We start from the raw sequence: 17,627 nt of genomic DNA on the forward strand, positions 1-17,627 counted from the left end.
TAGGCCGGGATACCATATGATCTATCACAGATAGCTCTAACCGGACCTAGTGCTACCGGACGTCTGTAACACCCCCTCCGTGGGCTGTTCCGTCTGATGTATCCTCATGAGAATGGTTCCCACTCCTGGTAACCCATGAGCTTCCCCAGGTGGACCTCCACTTCGCGGTTAACTACTCAGTCCGCACGTTCCATGCGTTCTCCTCCAAGGACGAGACCATACCTATATCCACCATATTCCTACCAACGGGTAGGAGGTAGCCTCTGCAGCGCATCCCTAATTAAGGAAGTTGCACTTACCCTGTGTAAACCCGAGCCGGACGGCCTCTCGCCAGTAGAGAGCTAAGGCCTCTGTCCATGAAAGGTTACCATCAGGGCTGTACCCATCTTTCTCCAAGAAAGCTCTGGAACCCCCCGACCACCACACTGGTCGCTTCGCTAGAGATTGTGAAGCGATACAGCGTTGTGGCTTTTTCCATAGGTAAACCCAATCTGTCGTTCTCGACACAACGTCGAGAGGCCAATAGAAAGGGAACGTCTTGGTTACTTATGTAACCTCAGTTCCCTTATGGAGGGAACGAGACGTTGTGTCCCTTATGCCAAAAACACGTATCGTATTCTGCTGCAGTCATTAGAGGCTCTCAGGCTCTTCAGAACAAGAGGTAAATGAATGCTGCACGCCGGCTTCCGCTTATACCGGACATCCGGTGGCGGAGACCGGCATGCAAATTTCACGTTTGAGCAGAGCTATACGCAGTCTAGAACAACTAAAACATTGACGTGCTTGTACACATTATACATTTGCAATAAATTTAACCATGCTTATTTCTTAAGCAAGTTTTTGCATCTCTTACGAACAGAAAACACATTTCTCGTCCATTTCCGTGCGTGGCCTCGAGCACACATGGGATCTTTTCTAAAGGGACACCCAACCCAAAAATTAAAATTATGTTATGGATTACTCACCCTCTAGTTGTTCCAAACCTGTATACATGTCTTTGTTTGGTTGAACACAAATATATTTGGTAGAATGTTAGAAACTGAAAATTCTTTGGTCAATTGACTTCCATAGCAGAAAAGATCATAATGGTAGTCAAATTGACCCAGACGTTTTTGCTTTCCTAAATCCCCCAAAACATCTTTTGAGTTCAACCGAACAAAAAGTATATACAATACCTAGGAAACCATTCAGATAAGCAAGTACAGCAATACAAAAGTCTTTTCTTAACTTTGATTTGACACCAGAAAATAATTGGGCTAATTTTCATACCCTTTGGGCTGGTTTTGATGGGTCATTGGGCTGCTTTCAGGAAGCTAGTTCGCAAGATCCCTGTGACCAGCAGTTTACATGATGACTAGCTAGAATTCTATATTATCTAGTTCAGTGCTGGGATGGGATTATTTTGTATTTAAATAACTTTTTTAAATGTTTTAATCTTATTATTTTTGTATTTTCAAACTAAAATACTTTTTGCCAATCAATCTCCTTATTGGACTGCAATGTTTCAAATTCATCCATTTGAAATGCAAAATACTATTAATTTGTAACAGAATTTTGTATTTAAATGCGTTTAAACTTAAAACACATTTTTGGAGTTTTTTGTACAGCCTAGTTAATTAAAAAAAACAGCAGTCTAATAAAGAGGTTGATGGCAAAATGTATTTTGAAAATACAAAAATACAAATAATTTTTTTTAGAATGTTATGTTCTACTTCTGTAGTTATATTACCTCAAAAGTAATACAGGAGTCATGTAACGCATTACAATTCTGAGACAGTAATATTGTAAATTAAGGGATTACTTTTAAATAACAGTAACAAGTAATCTGTAATGCATTACGGTTTGGAAGTAACTTGCACAACACTGACTACCACTAATGCATCTCTTTGAGGACATCTGTTTCAATAGCTTTACAAACAATACAATATACCGTAGCATAGAGGAGGGTTGTTTGCTTGGCCTGATTCTGATTTTTAAATGAGTAAAATATCTATAAATGTCCACAAAATATCTTGAATGTGGGATCTGTTACAAAATTTGGTTCCATATTTTTACACATCCTTTTTAAGATTGTATAGAAATAAACTTAAATCCAAACAATACAAGTTGACAAAGTAGTACTAGTAAAAAATCAGCTCAGTTACCTGACAAGACTGTGAATATCGCAGCAAAGGCATTCAGTTTCAATCCATCAATGACGTTTCCAAAGTGGCAGACCTCTATGGACATTAGAATTCCACCAGTGGCCAATAGTAAGATGTAGAGACATTCAGCCACAATACACAGCCATAAGACACCTGTGTGTGTTTGAACAAGTGAAAGAGAGAAAGTACAGTGTTTCAGAGGTATAGAGGACAGGCACCTGAGGAAATTATGGACGGAGGTCCCACTGTCCCGGCATCTATAAAGAACAGCACACAGTAAAGACAAGAAGCAAATGGATCCCCCTACTAAAGCTAACATGGTGCTACAGATGCTTATGGAGACTGACACTCTGACACAAAACAGATCCATTCAGGATTATATTCAAAGTGGGCCTTGTACCCTGACCAAGCTGCTAATGAATAGCATCTACAATATTTACCTCTTTCTCTGCCATTTATTATATTTTTGGTCATTAACACACGAAAGTTCAAAGCAATAGCCACGTTTTTCTGTCATTTATGACATGAGTCTTTCCAACAGCCCATGTTTTCATTGTTATACAGTAGGGGGCGCTGTTATACATCTGAAAGAGTACAGTATTTACAGATCCAAAAACAATCAAATGCTTTATATTTTGATCATGACGTCTTAGACAAAAACACAATTTTCTTCTTTTTTTTTCAGAATGTATTTTTAAAGAAAACTTCACTAATTCGGGAAGCAATAACAAAGAACAACTGAAGATAGAATGTTTTTTGTGTGTTTGTTTCAAAGCAGAGTCTCTTTTCTCTCATTTCATTTGCTGTATTTTCATGCATTCACAGAAAAAAATGTTCTAGGGGCCATGAAAGTTATGTAAAAATGTTCAAAATGATCAATGATAAAAATGCTGGCGGTGAAAGAAGTAAATATGGAATATGTTGACTTTGTGACTAATTTAATGCAGTTGCCTTGCTGCATTTTGCATTTTTTGAGGTAATTTACTCAACTTGTTTTATCCTGCCATTTTTACTCAGGATTTTGGGTAATTATAGTCACAAAAGGATACATCTATGCTGCTTTATGAAAATACTTCAAAGGCAATTTAGTAAGACTTGGACATGTTGCGATGCCATCATTGTCAGGATCCTGTCCTTTCTGTCCTGAGCTTTTGAGCCTTGTGGACAGGGTCGTGACGATACCGACAGACATAAAAAAGGCAACTAGAGACACTGAGAGTGTGTTTACACAATGAAATAATGATTTTCTTGACATCACTTCCTGTTTGCTGAGAGCGTGTGGTTTGAGACAGAGCTCCGTCAAACTTCTCTTAATATATCGTTTATTCCTGTTATATCTTAAAGAGTAGGTAACATATGTTTTTAGGCCCTACTTTGGGTAATGGAGTGTCCAACAACAAGTTTATCTACATACAATGTGTAAAAACACTTTAATCTCGTAATTATATGCTGTTATTCGTACCCTACTTCTTGACTGACTCTCAAATGATTCGTTCAGCGATTCACCCGTCTAGGCCCCTCCTACCCGGTAACCTCGTGTCATGTGATTGGTCAGATGGTGTAGTCTGTTGTGATTGGTCAAACGCGTTCATCATTTGTCGCAAATGGAACGCCTACCATCATTACAGGATTACGGTTTACATGTGGTTGGATGTCTTTATATATATATATGTGTAGATAGAGATGGCGGCGATTTTACCGTACCAGTTTGAGCCCGAGTCTGACGATGAAGAAGACGCTAATCCTCCACAAACTCCACCACGACTGGAGCAGGATGTTAGTCAGTGGCAAGTGACAACTCTTGTCATAAAGACTCTCAGTGTGACAACATGCATGTTGTGTTTTGCTTATCAATGAAGTAAATTATTGTTTTTCTTAAAATACGTTAGCCTAGACTTGAAATTTATTGTCACCCAATGGTCTGCTGAGATGTACTCTGAAAGAAGAATTATATAAATAATTTAATTTCAATCCAAAATTATTTCATAAAACATTCTATTAAGTTCATAAACGTTTAAAGTATTTTGAGAATTAATTCATCCTTCTGCAATTCCCAATAAGAAAAAGGACATTTACAATTCTCTTGTAACAGTATTACAGTGTACAGTGTTCGTATCTTCGTATGTTATTAGATAGTGATCTGATTAGTTATCAGATAGTACTCGAATTCATGGATTGAACCATTAAATCAGCCGAGTAAATAGCAAGATAAACAAACTGTAGCACACCAGAAATTACGCTACATGCTAATGTTAGCGTTATATGCATTAGCTAAACACACACATAAGGTACGAAAATATTTATTGAAGTTCAGACAAATATCAAAAGTCACACTTACAGCTTGGGACTCGGTTGGGCTAAAAGGTCCAAATAGAGTTGGTATTGCCCCCTCTCTCAAGGATAGTCGTTTCACATATCCTGCACTGAACGCGCCAAGATTATCAAAGCAATCATCGGTGAAATGACGCGCACACAGTACAACCCTGGGGGTTGTAACCATTTTGAATTGTAACTATTTTTCCCTCACACGTTCTTGCTTAGGTAGCTGAAATAAGACAGACTTAGTTTCACGCCGTAGAACACAGACTCTAGACATGATACACATGCATCACGAACGTGCGACAGTGTTTGTGGTAGGAGACATAAGTTTTCCTCAGCAACACGTTTATGTATAGTGACGTAGATATGCATCCACGACTCGTTTGTGTGATTCAGAGTCGACTTCCATTTTTACAAGCAAATAACTTCGTTATTTATTCACCTTCGGACTCACAACTTGGCAGACAGCTTACTTTCAAACACGGCAACATAACAGGCTGCATGAAACGTCATTTTCATGATGTCACGTTACGTACGCTTTAAGATTTATGTTCTAAGATGATAATTCACAGTGGGTAAAACTTACCCACTGGAGGTGGTGGTCTAGTGGGTTAAACTACTGAACTGGTAAATCAAATGGTTGCTGGTTCGATCCCAGCAGCCACCACCAGTGTGTCCTTGAGCAAGACACTTCACTCCACGTTGCTTCAGGAGGATTGTCCCTGTAATAAGTGCACTGTAAGTCGCTTTGGATAAAAGCGTCTGCCGAATGCCTAAATGTAATGTAATGTAATGTTACCAAAATCGTCATATAACGCACAGATAAATTTGTTTTATACGATCATTTGCTATTAGCCAACAGGCTGTTAGCATTCCCAGCCTTTAGTTTCTGAATATTGCCCTTACTGCTTAACTCACTGTTCTCATTAGCACACCACTAATGGCTAATGATTCAGATATGTGTTAAAAGTTACCTCTGAGTGCAGATGATGAATCTTTCTTTGCACTTGAGTCAGAACTGGAAGCATAGGAGAAGCAGATCCACGATCTACTCGAGAGGCAAACACATCTGCGAGCACCAGCCACCATAGTCAAATGTTTACCGGGAGCCAGAGCACCTGACATCAAGTCAAATTTAAATGTGCTGTCTAAGGCTAATCGTAAATTCAGTAAGATTGTTATTCAATCTGTCCAGATACCTTTAGGAGATATAATAAAGCGACACAGAATTAGCTTTCACTGTTATACTGATGTTACTCAACTTTATATTTCCTCGAAGCCTCATGAAACTCAGCAGTTCCATCAAATAAAGGAATGCATATGTGATGCCCACTAAAGTGTTATCACATTAGTGGTAGGTTTTGTAATTTTTATAATTAGTGTTTGAATGTTTAATCCAGGGTAATCAACCAGTTTCCTCCATCCTTGCACTCAAATATTTTATATAAATGTCAGGAGTAATATTGGTGTCGCCAGCAGGGGGCAGTGTGGCGATAATTGTGTTCCGTTACGGCTTTACGTCAGTTTGGTCTGCCTTGCGGTTTTCCTCTTTCTGCTGAGCGAGATGAAAAACGGACGCATAGTTTGCCTTGTCTCACTTCTTTCTCCTGTTTCCAGGTTGGTGAAATAGTAAATAGAGCTTAGTACCTGAAGTGTAATATGTTGATATGTCACTGAATGTTTAATGTCTACTAATAATGCTGTTTGGTGAAGATGTGAACATATAGCATTAGCTATCACCTGCCTATTGCTATCAAAGTCACATCAGTCAGAGTTTTATTTTTAGCTCCTTGTACATTTCTAGTAAAGTCTTGATCGTTTTGAAATGTATGATATTGTGTAAAATGTGAAAAGTTAAAAAACGGAGTTTATGTAATAGGTAAAAGCTAATGTTGAGAACAAATTTTGTATATTGTAAAAGTGGTTAAAAACAAGTTACAAATCTGTCAGCTCATGCATTTTGGGAAGAGTAAAAATTCTTTAAGTTGGAAATGGAAAGTGAATTTGGGAGCCATTTAGAAGTGGTAACATAAGCAATTTTTTATATGTAAGTGGTGACATCAGCTATGTTTTATTTTAAGTTGAAAAGAGACAACTTGCAGGGTAACAGTGGTTACTGTCATTTTGATTAAATTAATCACACAAAATTTGTAATTCCGTATTTGCTGAAAGATTGAAAAAAAGACAGATTGTATTTTATTTTGAGGGTGTGTTTATTTCATAGAGAACAGTGCATGTTTGTAACAGAGGAGGATTGAAATTGTGAATCTCTTAATAAATCCTCTTCTCTGCTCTTTCTGCTGAGCGAGATGAAAAACGGACGCATAGTTTGCCTTGTCTCACTTCTTTCTCCTGTTTCCAGAGAGAGCATATAAGCTGTATAAGTGGTGCCAGCCGGTACCTGTAACACATAGTTGATTTAAAAAATTGGATGAGTAACAATTTTTTCTACTGAACTCGGACAAAACAGAAGTGTTACTTTCTGGACCGAAAACCGCCATACGTAACAACCAAGAATACTACTTAACTATTGACGGATGCTCCATAAAATCCTCGTCGTCAGCTAAGAATCTTGGCATTGTATTCGATAGTAATCTGTCATTTGAGAGCCATGTCGCCAACACCTGTAAAATTGCATTTTTCCATTTTAAGAATATATCTAAACTATGTCATATGCTGTCACTGTCAGATGCAGAGAAATTAATTCATACATTCATGACATCATGAGTAGATTACTGTAATGCACTTTTAGGTGGTTGCCCTACAGGCCTATTACAAAAACTGCAACTGGTTCAAAACGCGGCATCTCGAGTTCTTACATGTACAAAAAGGTATGAGCATATAACCCCGGTTCTGTCAACCTTGCACTGGTTACCTATAAGCATTAACTTTAAGATCTTGCTTATTACCTATAAATCCCTACATGGTCTAGCGCCGCAGTATTTTAAAGAACTTCTATTGTATTACAATCCTCCACGTGCATTACGCTCTCAGGCGTCCTGTCAGTTGGTAATACCTGGAATATCAAAATCAAGTGCAGGAGGTAGTCCTTTTCTTATCTAGCACCTAAACTTTGGAATATTCTTCCCTGCACTGTCCGGGAGGCAGACACACTCTGTCAGTTTAAATCTAGACTAAACACGCATCTTTTCAATCTTGCATACACTACACTTCCATAATATTAATCCTCAGAGGATCTAGGCTGCATTATTTAGATCAACCAGAACCAGGAACACATCCAACAACAAATGATGTACTTGTTGAATCAAAGAGTGCAGAACAGTACTCTACTCTCAGCCAGTCTTGTCTCCTTGTTCCAAGGTTACCGCAGGAAGCAGTTCATGCCCAGACCTGATGGCAGAACTGAGAATGGGAAGCTGTGACCTGACAAGAGCTGAGATGATAGAGCTGGATAAAGGACGCGGCAACTTCACACGATTTTTCTACAACACTTCAAATGCTATTAGATTGTTAATGATAATCTTAAATTTATAATTTACCTTAATAGTAAGTTTATTATTTTTTATTTAGCCTTGTTGTGCAAGCACTGTTGAGCTTGTGCAGAGGCAGCAGCTTTTGCCAGAGGGGAACTGGAATCCCCTGGTTGGGCCTGGGTTCTCCTGAGGTGTTTTTTCTCTATTGGAGTTTTGGGTTCCTCGCCACCATTTGTATTTTTGTTTTGCACTATTTGCCTGGCCGGGGTTGCTGCTTTAGAATTTAGAATTTAGAAGTTAGACAAAATTAACATTGCATATAAGAATTTATAGTCCCTTTAATATTTGACCTGTGGTTCTCTCTCCTTTATCTCAAATGTGTGCTTTCACTGTGCGTGTGTGCGAGTGTGTTTGCGTGTGTGCGTCTATGTCAATGTGTGTAAGTATGTATGCATATTTTGTGTGTGGAGCATTTGTATGTCTGTCTTTTGTTGTTTTCACCTTTTTCTTGTTTTTACAGGTACATGCCTTTAGTTTTTTTTTTTTTTCTATTCAATGTGTCTCATGTACAGCTGCTTAGTAACAATGAAAATTGTAAAAAGCGCTTTATAAATAAAGTTGAGTTGAGTTATTGTTAATGTTATTGTCAAAAGCCTTGTTGTGCAAGCACTGTTGAGCTTGTGCAGAAGCCTGGGTTCCCCTGAGGTTTTTTTTCTCGATGGGAGTTTTGGGTTCCTCACCACCGTTTGCATATTGTCTGCCTGGCCGGGGAGGCTGCTTTAGAATTCATACTTGTATTCAATGTGTCTCATGTACAGCTGCTTTGTAACAATGAAAATTGTAAAAAGCGCTATATAAAAAAAGTTGAGTTGAGTTGAGAAATGATCACAGACAACAGTTTGATATACTATGCCTTACTGAAATCTGGCTTAAGCCAAATTATTATTTCGGTATAAATGAGTCTACTCCACCAAGCTACGGTTATATGCATGAGCCACGTTCGGTTGGTCGAGGTGGTGGTGTCGCAACAATATTTAGAGACTTTCTCACCGTAACTCAGAGAACAAAGCGTACATTTAAATAATTTGAAGTGCTTGCGTTGAACATATTTGTTCCAAACAAAAGTAAAAACACTCATACATTGGCTACTGTGTATAGACCCCTGAATCTCACACTAATTTTCTGATAGAGTTCGCAGACTTCTTATCGGACCTATTGGTTAACGTCGATAAAGAACTGATTGTCGGAGATTTTAATATCCACGTAGATAGTGCTAACGATCCATTAGCTGTGGCGTTTAAAGAGCTACTACATTCTTTTCTGTGTAACACAATACATTTAATCAATACGACTTAATCAAACACTAGACTTGATTATATCTCACGGAGCCGTTCTAACCAATTTTGATATTATACCTCAATGCGACAATGTTTCTGATCACCATCTTATAACATGTACACTGTGCACTGCAGAAATCACTTGTATATCTCGTTATCGACAGGGTAGAACAATCACCTCAAATACTAAAGATAGTTTCATAAAGAACCTGCCAGATCTGACTCCTTTAATAACCTTGCCAACAAATATAGAATCGCTCGACGACATGACCAGCAACATGGGCACTATTTTCATTAATACATTAGAAGCGGTCGCACCTATGAAGTCAAAAAAGATTAATGAAAAGATCATAGCACCATGGTACAATAGCACCACTCGCGCTCTAAAAGAGAAACACGTAAACTGGAGTGCAAATGGAAACAGTGGTCTTTAAAATTGCATGGAAAGAGAGTGCAAACTGTTACAAAAAGGCACTAAAAGCAGCAAAAGCCGAGCACCTCCGTAACCTCATAGAAAATAACAAAAACAATCCAAGATTTTTATTTAGTGCAATTGCTAAATTAACAAACAAACAGACTTCACCTGACCTGGCTATTCCGCCGCACCTTGGTAGCAATGAGTCATGAAATTTTTTACTGAGAAAATTTAAAAAAAATATCGACCATCACCCAAAAAGTAAAGCTACAGTGTATTTCTACTATAAATCAGGAAGATTTAATTAAACTTATTGCAACATCCATACCGACAACATGCTTATTAGACCCCATCCCGACTACTAACTGTTGCAATTGAGTCCATTTATAACATTATTAACTCGTCATTAATCTAGGACATGTCCCAGGACCCTCTAATCTGGCTGTAAGTAAGCATTTTATCAACAAAAAAAATTTTAGACCCCAACGAACTTGGAAGCTATAGACCGATTTCAAATCTCCCGTACTTGTCTAAAATACTAGAAAAAGTTGTGTCCACTCAGTTGTGTACTTTCCTACAAAATAATGACATACACGAAAAGTTTCAGTCTGGCTTTAGACCGCATCATAGCACTGAAACTGTGCTCGTTAGAATAACAAATGACCCTCTTATTGCATCAGATAAAGTAAACATCTCACTCTTATTCCTGCTTGACCTTAGTGCTGCTTTCGATACTGTAGACGATAAAATACTATTAGATCGTTTACACAATTATACTGGAATTCAGGGACAGGCACCACAATGGTTCAGATCTTACTTAACAGACAGATATCAAAATGTCAATTTAAATGGGAAATCGTCAAATCTCACGCAAGTAAATTATGGATTACATCAGGGATCAGATTTAGGACCCTTGCTTTTCTCCATATACATGATGCCCCGTGGCAACATTATTAGAAAACATGGAATTACCTTCCACTGTTATGCAGATGATACTCAGCTATATATCTGATCAAGACCAGATGATTCCTTCAAACTATCCAAACTGGCAGAGTGCATCGAAGACATAAAACATTGTATGACTAGTAATTTCCTTCTTTTAAACTCTAGCAAAACAGAAATATTACTTACAGCACCAAAAACACGTAAACAGAATATCTCAGATTACAACCTGCAAATTGAAGGCTGCACTGTTACTCCAAAAAATACAGTTAAAGACCTAGGCGTTATATTAGATGGCAACCTGTCATTTAAAAATCACATCTCAAATATCACAAAAACAGCCTTCTTCCACCTTAGAAATGTTGCCAAATTACAAAATATTTTATGTGTTGCTGACGCAGAAAAGCTTATTCATGCATTTGTGACCTCAAGCCTTGACTATTGTAATGCTCTACTTGGTGGTTGTCCTGTATCATCAATAAACAAGCTACAGTAAATTCAGAAAGCAGCTGCCAGAGTTCTTGCCAGGTCAAGAAAATACGATCACATAACACCAGCTTTATAATCGCTTCACTGGCTACCCATTAAGTATCGGTTTGATTTAAAAATTATTTTAATTACTTACAAATCTTTAAACGGTTTCGCCCCTACTTACTTAGCTGAGCTTTTATCACATTACAACCCATCACACTCTCCACGAACTCAAAACTTTTGATAACACCTAGAATAACTAAATCCACCAAAGGGGTCAAGCTTTCTCATTCGTAGCACCTAAACTCTGGAATAACCTTCCTGATACTATTCGAGGGTCAGACACACTCTCCCAATATAAATCTAGATTAAAGACACATCTTTTCAGCCAAGCTTTCACTTAATGCATAGTTATTGAACAGCAGCTATGCTAATTATTCTCTTTTTGCCTCCTCCTCAGGGAAAAAATTCCGCCAGATTATTGGCGTTGTTTTGTGGTCGATGTCGGACAACAGAGGAATAAAATTAAAACATGCTAATTCTATTTTCCCTGGTTGTTCCTCTGTTTTCTGGTGTCGATCGTGGAGTGGGATTGGTGGGGTTGAACCTGCACGGTTTTCGGCGAGTGGGTCTTTCTGGGTTGCGGATGGTGGGCTCTCACTCTTCCTCGTGGATATTTGCTCGGTGGCTTTTGGTCGGGGTCACTAAGTGCAGCTATGACACGTCAGAAGGGATCTGGCCCTCCCGGCTGAGCCTGGTTTCTCCCGTTTTTTTTTCTCCGTTAATCAATTATTGGAGTTTGGGTTCCTCGCCACAGCAGGGCAGTGTTGGCTTGCTCACAGGGAGACTGCATTTACTTAAAAACTCCCTTGTTTTTGCTTTAGTCCCTGTTTTGCCCCATATTGGGAAATTTTGTTTACCTTTTTGAGAAGTCTTTCATTTATCGTGTCTGTTTCCCCCATCGTGGGTTTTTGTTTTACAATTAATAAATATTTTTGTTAATAACCCCTTCACTGCTGTCTGCCCTTGGGTTCTGTCTCTGATAATTCATGACATTCATAGTCCTTGCAAGTCAGCATAGTCTGTAATTAAAACTAGGCTATGGGGTAAACATAAAATGTAAATAAAGATCAATGGACTATCATTCAGAAGTTGAGGTTTGACACCAGCACAGTGTGTAATTAATCCATGAATAACATTATAGTGAGACATGATTTTACATGTAATTAAAAAATCTAAAGATTGGTAATAAGTAACCCTGCAAATGGCCAGCTTAAGGCTCAGTTTCACAGACAAGGTTTATCTTAAACCAGGATAGACCATAGTTAAATTAGAATTTTTAAGGCACTTTTATAGAAATGCCTTAGAAAATAACATTACTGGTTTGCACCTTGAGACGAAACAATGCCACAGACATATTTTAAACTATGTCAGGACAATTTATTTTCAGTTAAGACAGGTCAAACATTCATTTTAGTCTGGGACTAGTACTAAGCCTTGTCTTTGAAACCAGGCACATGTGTTTTATTGTCATGATTATTACAACAAATGATGAAAATGTTATCTGACATCACTCATCCATCAATTATCATTTGAAGCAATTGAAGAGGCTGGCATTGTTTGTGGGAGAATTAAATGTTATTGACATGTTCAAATACCCACACGAATGAGAATGAGGAAGATGCGTGGCTGGTGGAAAGATGAAGATCATGCTGAATTAGAACTGAAAGGACCTCCAGACAGCTTGCACCAATATGCATATGTAATGAATCTAGCACCAGGAAAATTGCATTAATCAATGAGCCTCAGGTGACACCCTCTTTAAAACTTGATGGAAAATCTGAATTTCCCAGAGTTCTCTATTACGAATGACAGATCTTACCTCTCTCATGGGGAGGGGCAACGTTTATGAAACTTCGACATTTCTCGCCTGCAAGAGGAATAGAATGGGAAAAGGAACTGGTTACAAAATGGTGCGAGATGCATTTAGAATAGACCGAATCCTATTATTTGGATTGGTTGCATTTCCTTCATATTCTTTCAATTTGTTCTAATATTATACACTATTATGCTTCTGAATGTTTTTTTACTGCATCAAACCATTAAGCGCTGCATAAGCTAAACATATATAGAAAAATATCAAACAATTGTCAATAAAAAAACTCAGTGGAAAGAACCAATTTAAACTAAATAGAGTCCTGAAGCATACCAATTGAATTCAACAACTTTTCTGAATAAAGTGGATAGAAATTGGGTCAGTAGGTTTAGAATGTCCAGTTCGGGGGAAGAATATTATACTATGTAAGTGAACTGTCAAAATGTTGATGGCTTTCCAACAAAACCTATCCAAAAAACAGCCAGAGTTCAGATTATGTCCAGTGACTATTAAGTTAAACAATAAAAAAAGATAAGAAAGGAGACTTGTCAGATACAGTCGTCACCTAGAATTTATTTGGTGAAGGGCAAATCAACGAGTTTTGCACGCTTATAAAAAGAAGAATTACGCATTACGTACGCGTGATTACCGTTTTTAAAAATATACATTTATTGTTTTGGTGTAAGAAAGTAGGCTTAAAGTCATATTCTTACCAATACGGTCCACATTCTGCTCACAGGAAAACCAAATGCCGGTGTGGAACTTCCTCAGAACAAATTTATCCTCACCGGTCTCCCATATATACTGTACCAGCCTGCTGTCATTGATGTTCGAGCTATTGTACCTAATGCAGTGTGTTTGTTTCCCTGTCACCGGCCCGGTGCAGAATGGTTTGACTACTTTCCGGTTGCCGTCACACCAGTAGCTGGTAGTCAGTGCAAAAATGGCGAGTATCAGCGCGACGAAGTTCAAGGTGAGCGCCAGGGATGCTCTCCGCCTCCGATCCATCCACATTGTAGCGAGTAGACTGAAAAGATATACTGGTGAATCCGAAAATCGTGCTTGTCATGTAAAGACCCTGCAGGTTTGTGCGTTGACTGAGTTCTTCGCAATCCCGAGCTGTATCAGCCTCCCTCTTCGCTCACCTTAATGATTCACAGTCACATTTTCATGTCATGTCACACAGAACGAATGTGATGAGGTCACTGTGGTCAGTCAAATATATTCAGTCAAATGTGGAAATAAAAAGGGGACCTATTTGTGACATAGCATGTGGGCTGTCAAAATGTCATGTTGGTGATTTGGATGATTTGAAAGTATTTTAAAATAGCTTTCTTTTTTTCTATTCTATTGGAACAATTTTGTAAAATGTTGTATTTTGTAATTGTTTTTAATTAATTGATTTTATTTCAGTACTGCAGGAATTCATCATAACCAAATATATTTAGTTTTTAAGTGTTGTTCACAGTATCTACAATTAACTCTCTTTATGTGTTGGAAATAAAGTTGTAACTCAAATTGTATCTATTAAACCATTGAACAGACATTTTTTTATAGTACAGGAATGTAGGATTTAAAACTGTAAAAACTGTAAAATTCTGGCTGTTGGGGCACTATAATAAAATTAACTTTTTTTTCAAAACACCTGGCTAAATGGGTTAGGCTACGTGTTGTTCAAATCGACTACATTGAAATAAGAGCATTTTGTTGTGTTTTGTTCTCCTAACAATCCTTTTCAAATATCTTTAGTTGTAATGTATTGATTAGGCAAAATTTCACAACTTTATCATTAATGATATATCTGTTTTTTATCTTTTAAACTGTTTGTCATCTTTTGTTATCTAATAAATTTACCATTTGTTTGTGGAACCAACATGATTAAAAGTATGAAATTGATAAAAAAATCACTATAAGACACTCCATTAAGCAATAACCACGAACACTATTTGTTTATTAATAATAATGTTTTCACACTGTTAATTATTAACACCATATGGAAACAAACCATTTATTTCGGCTGGATATGTCAGCCAAGTCGATCAATATTAGTGACAGTGCATAGAAGTATTTGAAACCCCCACCTCTCTGCAAGGTCTCTGGAGGATCGTCAGTGTAATGAAGTTACAAGCCCCTGTCCTGATAATTTAACACCCAAGGACAACAATCATGCATATGAGATGCAATGCACTCAATAGACAGCAATGTTTATGTTAAAGTGTGCCATATATTTTTATTAATTGTTGGTAACACTTTACTTAATGGTGCCCTTGTAACATATGTTACATGTATTTACTAAAGTATTTACTGAACATTATGCAAAATTACATGTAACTACACCATAATCTCTTGGAATGATTTTTGGAATGATCTGTGGTTGGTCGGCTTTATCAGAAAATGTGTAGTGAAACTCTCTAATAGCTTTATTCAATGAGTCTAAAGAAACATACTTTTTGGAAATCAAATCCTGAAGACATAGTTACAATTCTGCTGGTACTATACCCTCCAAAAAGTCATGCAGAATGTCAGGTGGAAACCCATTCACATGAAAATGTGTCAGGTTATCAGTCAGTGGACATCCTCTTTTAACACCATGATTTCTGGTCATGTATTACCTCTTGCACATGTCTTTAATGGTTCTCTCTTGTACTTGTTTGGTGTAGACCTAATCTGACCTCTTTATTCTGTATATTTCATCTTGTTTGCACATACATAACCGACAAATGTGATCAGCTGAAAAACTCTCCTGGAACCCCGCAAAAGAGTAAGCCCCCAAATTGCCCGCTGCTACATACAATACAGTACCTTTAACACTTTCTGCTAATTGTTCAATATACACACCATGATCCTCAAGAGTTGTAAGGTCTTGAATAAGAGGATCTTCTGGATAACCATGCTGTTTCACAGTACTAACTTTACACAAAAGTGCAAGCTGGATTGTGTGAAGAGCTGACTGATATTTAGAGTCAAGATTAGCAAGTACCCAATATATGGCACACAATTTCACAACTTCAGACGAAACCATCTCTGAACGCTACAACTATCTAAAATCCTATTGCTTAGCGAAGCCTGCAGCATTTTGAGAGTGGGTACATAAACAACAGAATCTTTTTCAAGAAAAAACTCAATTGGCATAACGACTGGAAATTCTCTCAGTGTAAGATGCTCTCCTGCTGGCAGTTGATACACAGCAAATTCAGAAGAGTTAAAATTATGGTGTTGATGGAAAGTTTAAGAGTTTAGAGTTAATTGAACACTAATTAAAGTTAACCCAAGACTGTAATTAGTTGAATCAAATGAAGAGTTGGTGTCTTAACAGAGTATGAAACTTAAATAAAAAAATAACTCCTACAGTGCTCCGTGACTGGCAGGCGTAAGATAAATCTGATTCACAGCCAGAAAGCCACGTTCACATGTTGATGATATGTTTAAGTCGGAGATCATCTCTGTCTGTAAAATGTCAGTAAATAATATTTTAGCAATATAACTTGCCAGTGATGATATGGTTGAGTTCAGCTTTAAGGGAAGCATTTATTCGATCGCTATGAGGGGTTGTTTTAAATTGCAGTCAGTATCGACTTTACTGTAAACGTATAAGCATTGTCAGTTTCTTTAAGGTCAGGTGACTTTAGACCCATTCATTTAAGCGGAAATTTAAACTTAATACACATTTGTAAAAAACTGTTATGTTTATAATTTGTGGGATTTTTCCACTGTTTTGAGATTATGGTGATGATACAATTTTTTAATAACAGCTTCTAAAAGAAACCTTGCACACAAGTGCTCAGCAAAAGGCATTGATTTAGTGCTGTTCATAAAGAATATATATTTTCTATATAATACGTAACAGTTAAATTGACGTTGATCAATAATGTTTTTTTGATCAATAACATTCAGTTGCTATGAAGGGTTGTTTTTGCAGTCAGTATCGTCTTTATTGTTAATGTTAGCGTATGAATGTTAGGTTGACTCCAGGTTTAAGTTAATTAATTGCAGCATAAAAAATAGATCTACGAATTTACTTTATGCAGATTCGCAATGTAATACGTATACTCTTTGAGATTACAGTAGTGTTTTGTGATTGTGCTATTGGTCAAGTTTGTTTAATACCAACTCCTGCTTTGTGAAAGCATTTTTTTAACCTACTGTTGTCAACTCTTAGAGTGTTAATTAAGGAACCCCTCCCCCACCTCACTCGCAGCCATCAGCGTTGAGACACTAACGTTGCTGATCTGGCCGAATATTCTCTTTCTCAGTTAAAGGTTAATCAGTACTCACCCCTCAACAGAAGCAACTACGCCTGGAGCAGGGGGTATGTTTATATTGTGGCAAACCAGGTCACTTCGCTCTCCAGTGTCTGTCAAAAGCCGCAGCTCACGAGTAGTACGGAGAGTCCTGGTGGGCGCCATTCCCTGTTCAATCTCTCCTTCTAGACGCACCCAGTTGCCCATCCAGCTAATCTTCCAGGGGGTCTCTCACTCTGGACACGCCTTGATCAACTCAGGAGCAGAGGGCAACTTTATCGACTCTTCTACTGCCTGGAGTTGGAATATTCCTGCCACCCCTCTCGACAAACTGATGGAGGCTCAGTCGTCCTGAGAGGATCTATCTGCGCCTTTGTCTCCAGATTTGGGTGGAAACATTCCGGGTCTTGCTGTTCCCGAATCCCCTTTGGATTGTTCGTGGGTTTTG

At 37.8% G+C, this 17,627-nt stretch overlaps 1 protein-coding gene across 1 annotated transcript in view; it reads right to left on the reverse strand.

Annotated features, from left to right (window-relative positions):
* The window catches only part of gsg1l2b (gsg1-like 2b), a 30,895-nt gene extending 16,855 nt beyond the window's left edge, over nucleotides 1–14,040 (reverse strand). Inside the window, exons 1-3 of the mRNA XM_056771427.1 lie at nucleotides 13,652–14,040; nucleotides 12,945–12,992; nucleotides 2,145–2,297 (exon numbers count right to left, since the gene is read on the reverse strand). Coding sequence (XP_056627405.1) covers nucleotides 2,145–2,297; nucleotides 12,945–12,992; nucleotides 13,652–13,952 — 502 coding nt within the window. The 5' untranslated portion in view covers nucleotides 13,953–14,040. The remainder of the gene's footprint in view (nucleotides 1–2,144; nucleotides 2,298–12,944; nucleotides 12,993–13,651) is intronic.
* Nucleotides 14,041–17,627: the final 3,587 nt, after the last annotated feature.

The sequence above is a fragment of the Triplophysa dalaica genome, chromosome 17, assembly GCF_015846415.1.
Source record: "Triplophysa dalaica isolate WHDGS20190420 chromosome 17, ASM1584641v1, whole genome shotgun sequence".
Lineage (NCBI taxonomy): Eukaryota > Metazoa > Chordata > Actinopteri > Cypriniformes > Nemacheilidae > Triplophysa > Triplophysa dalaica.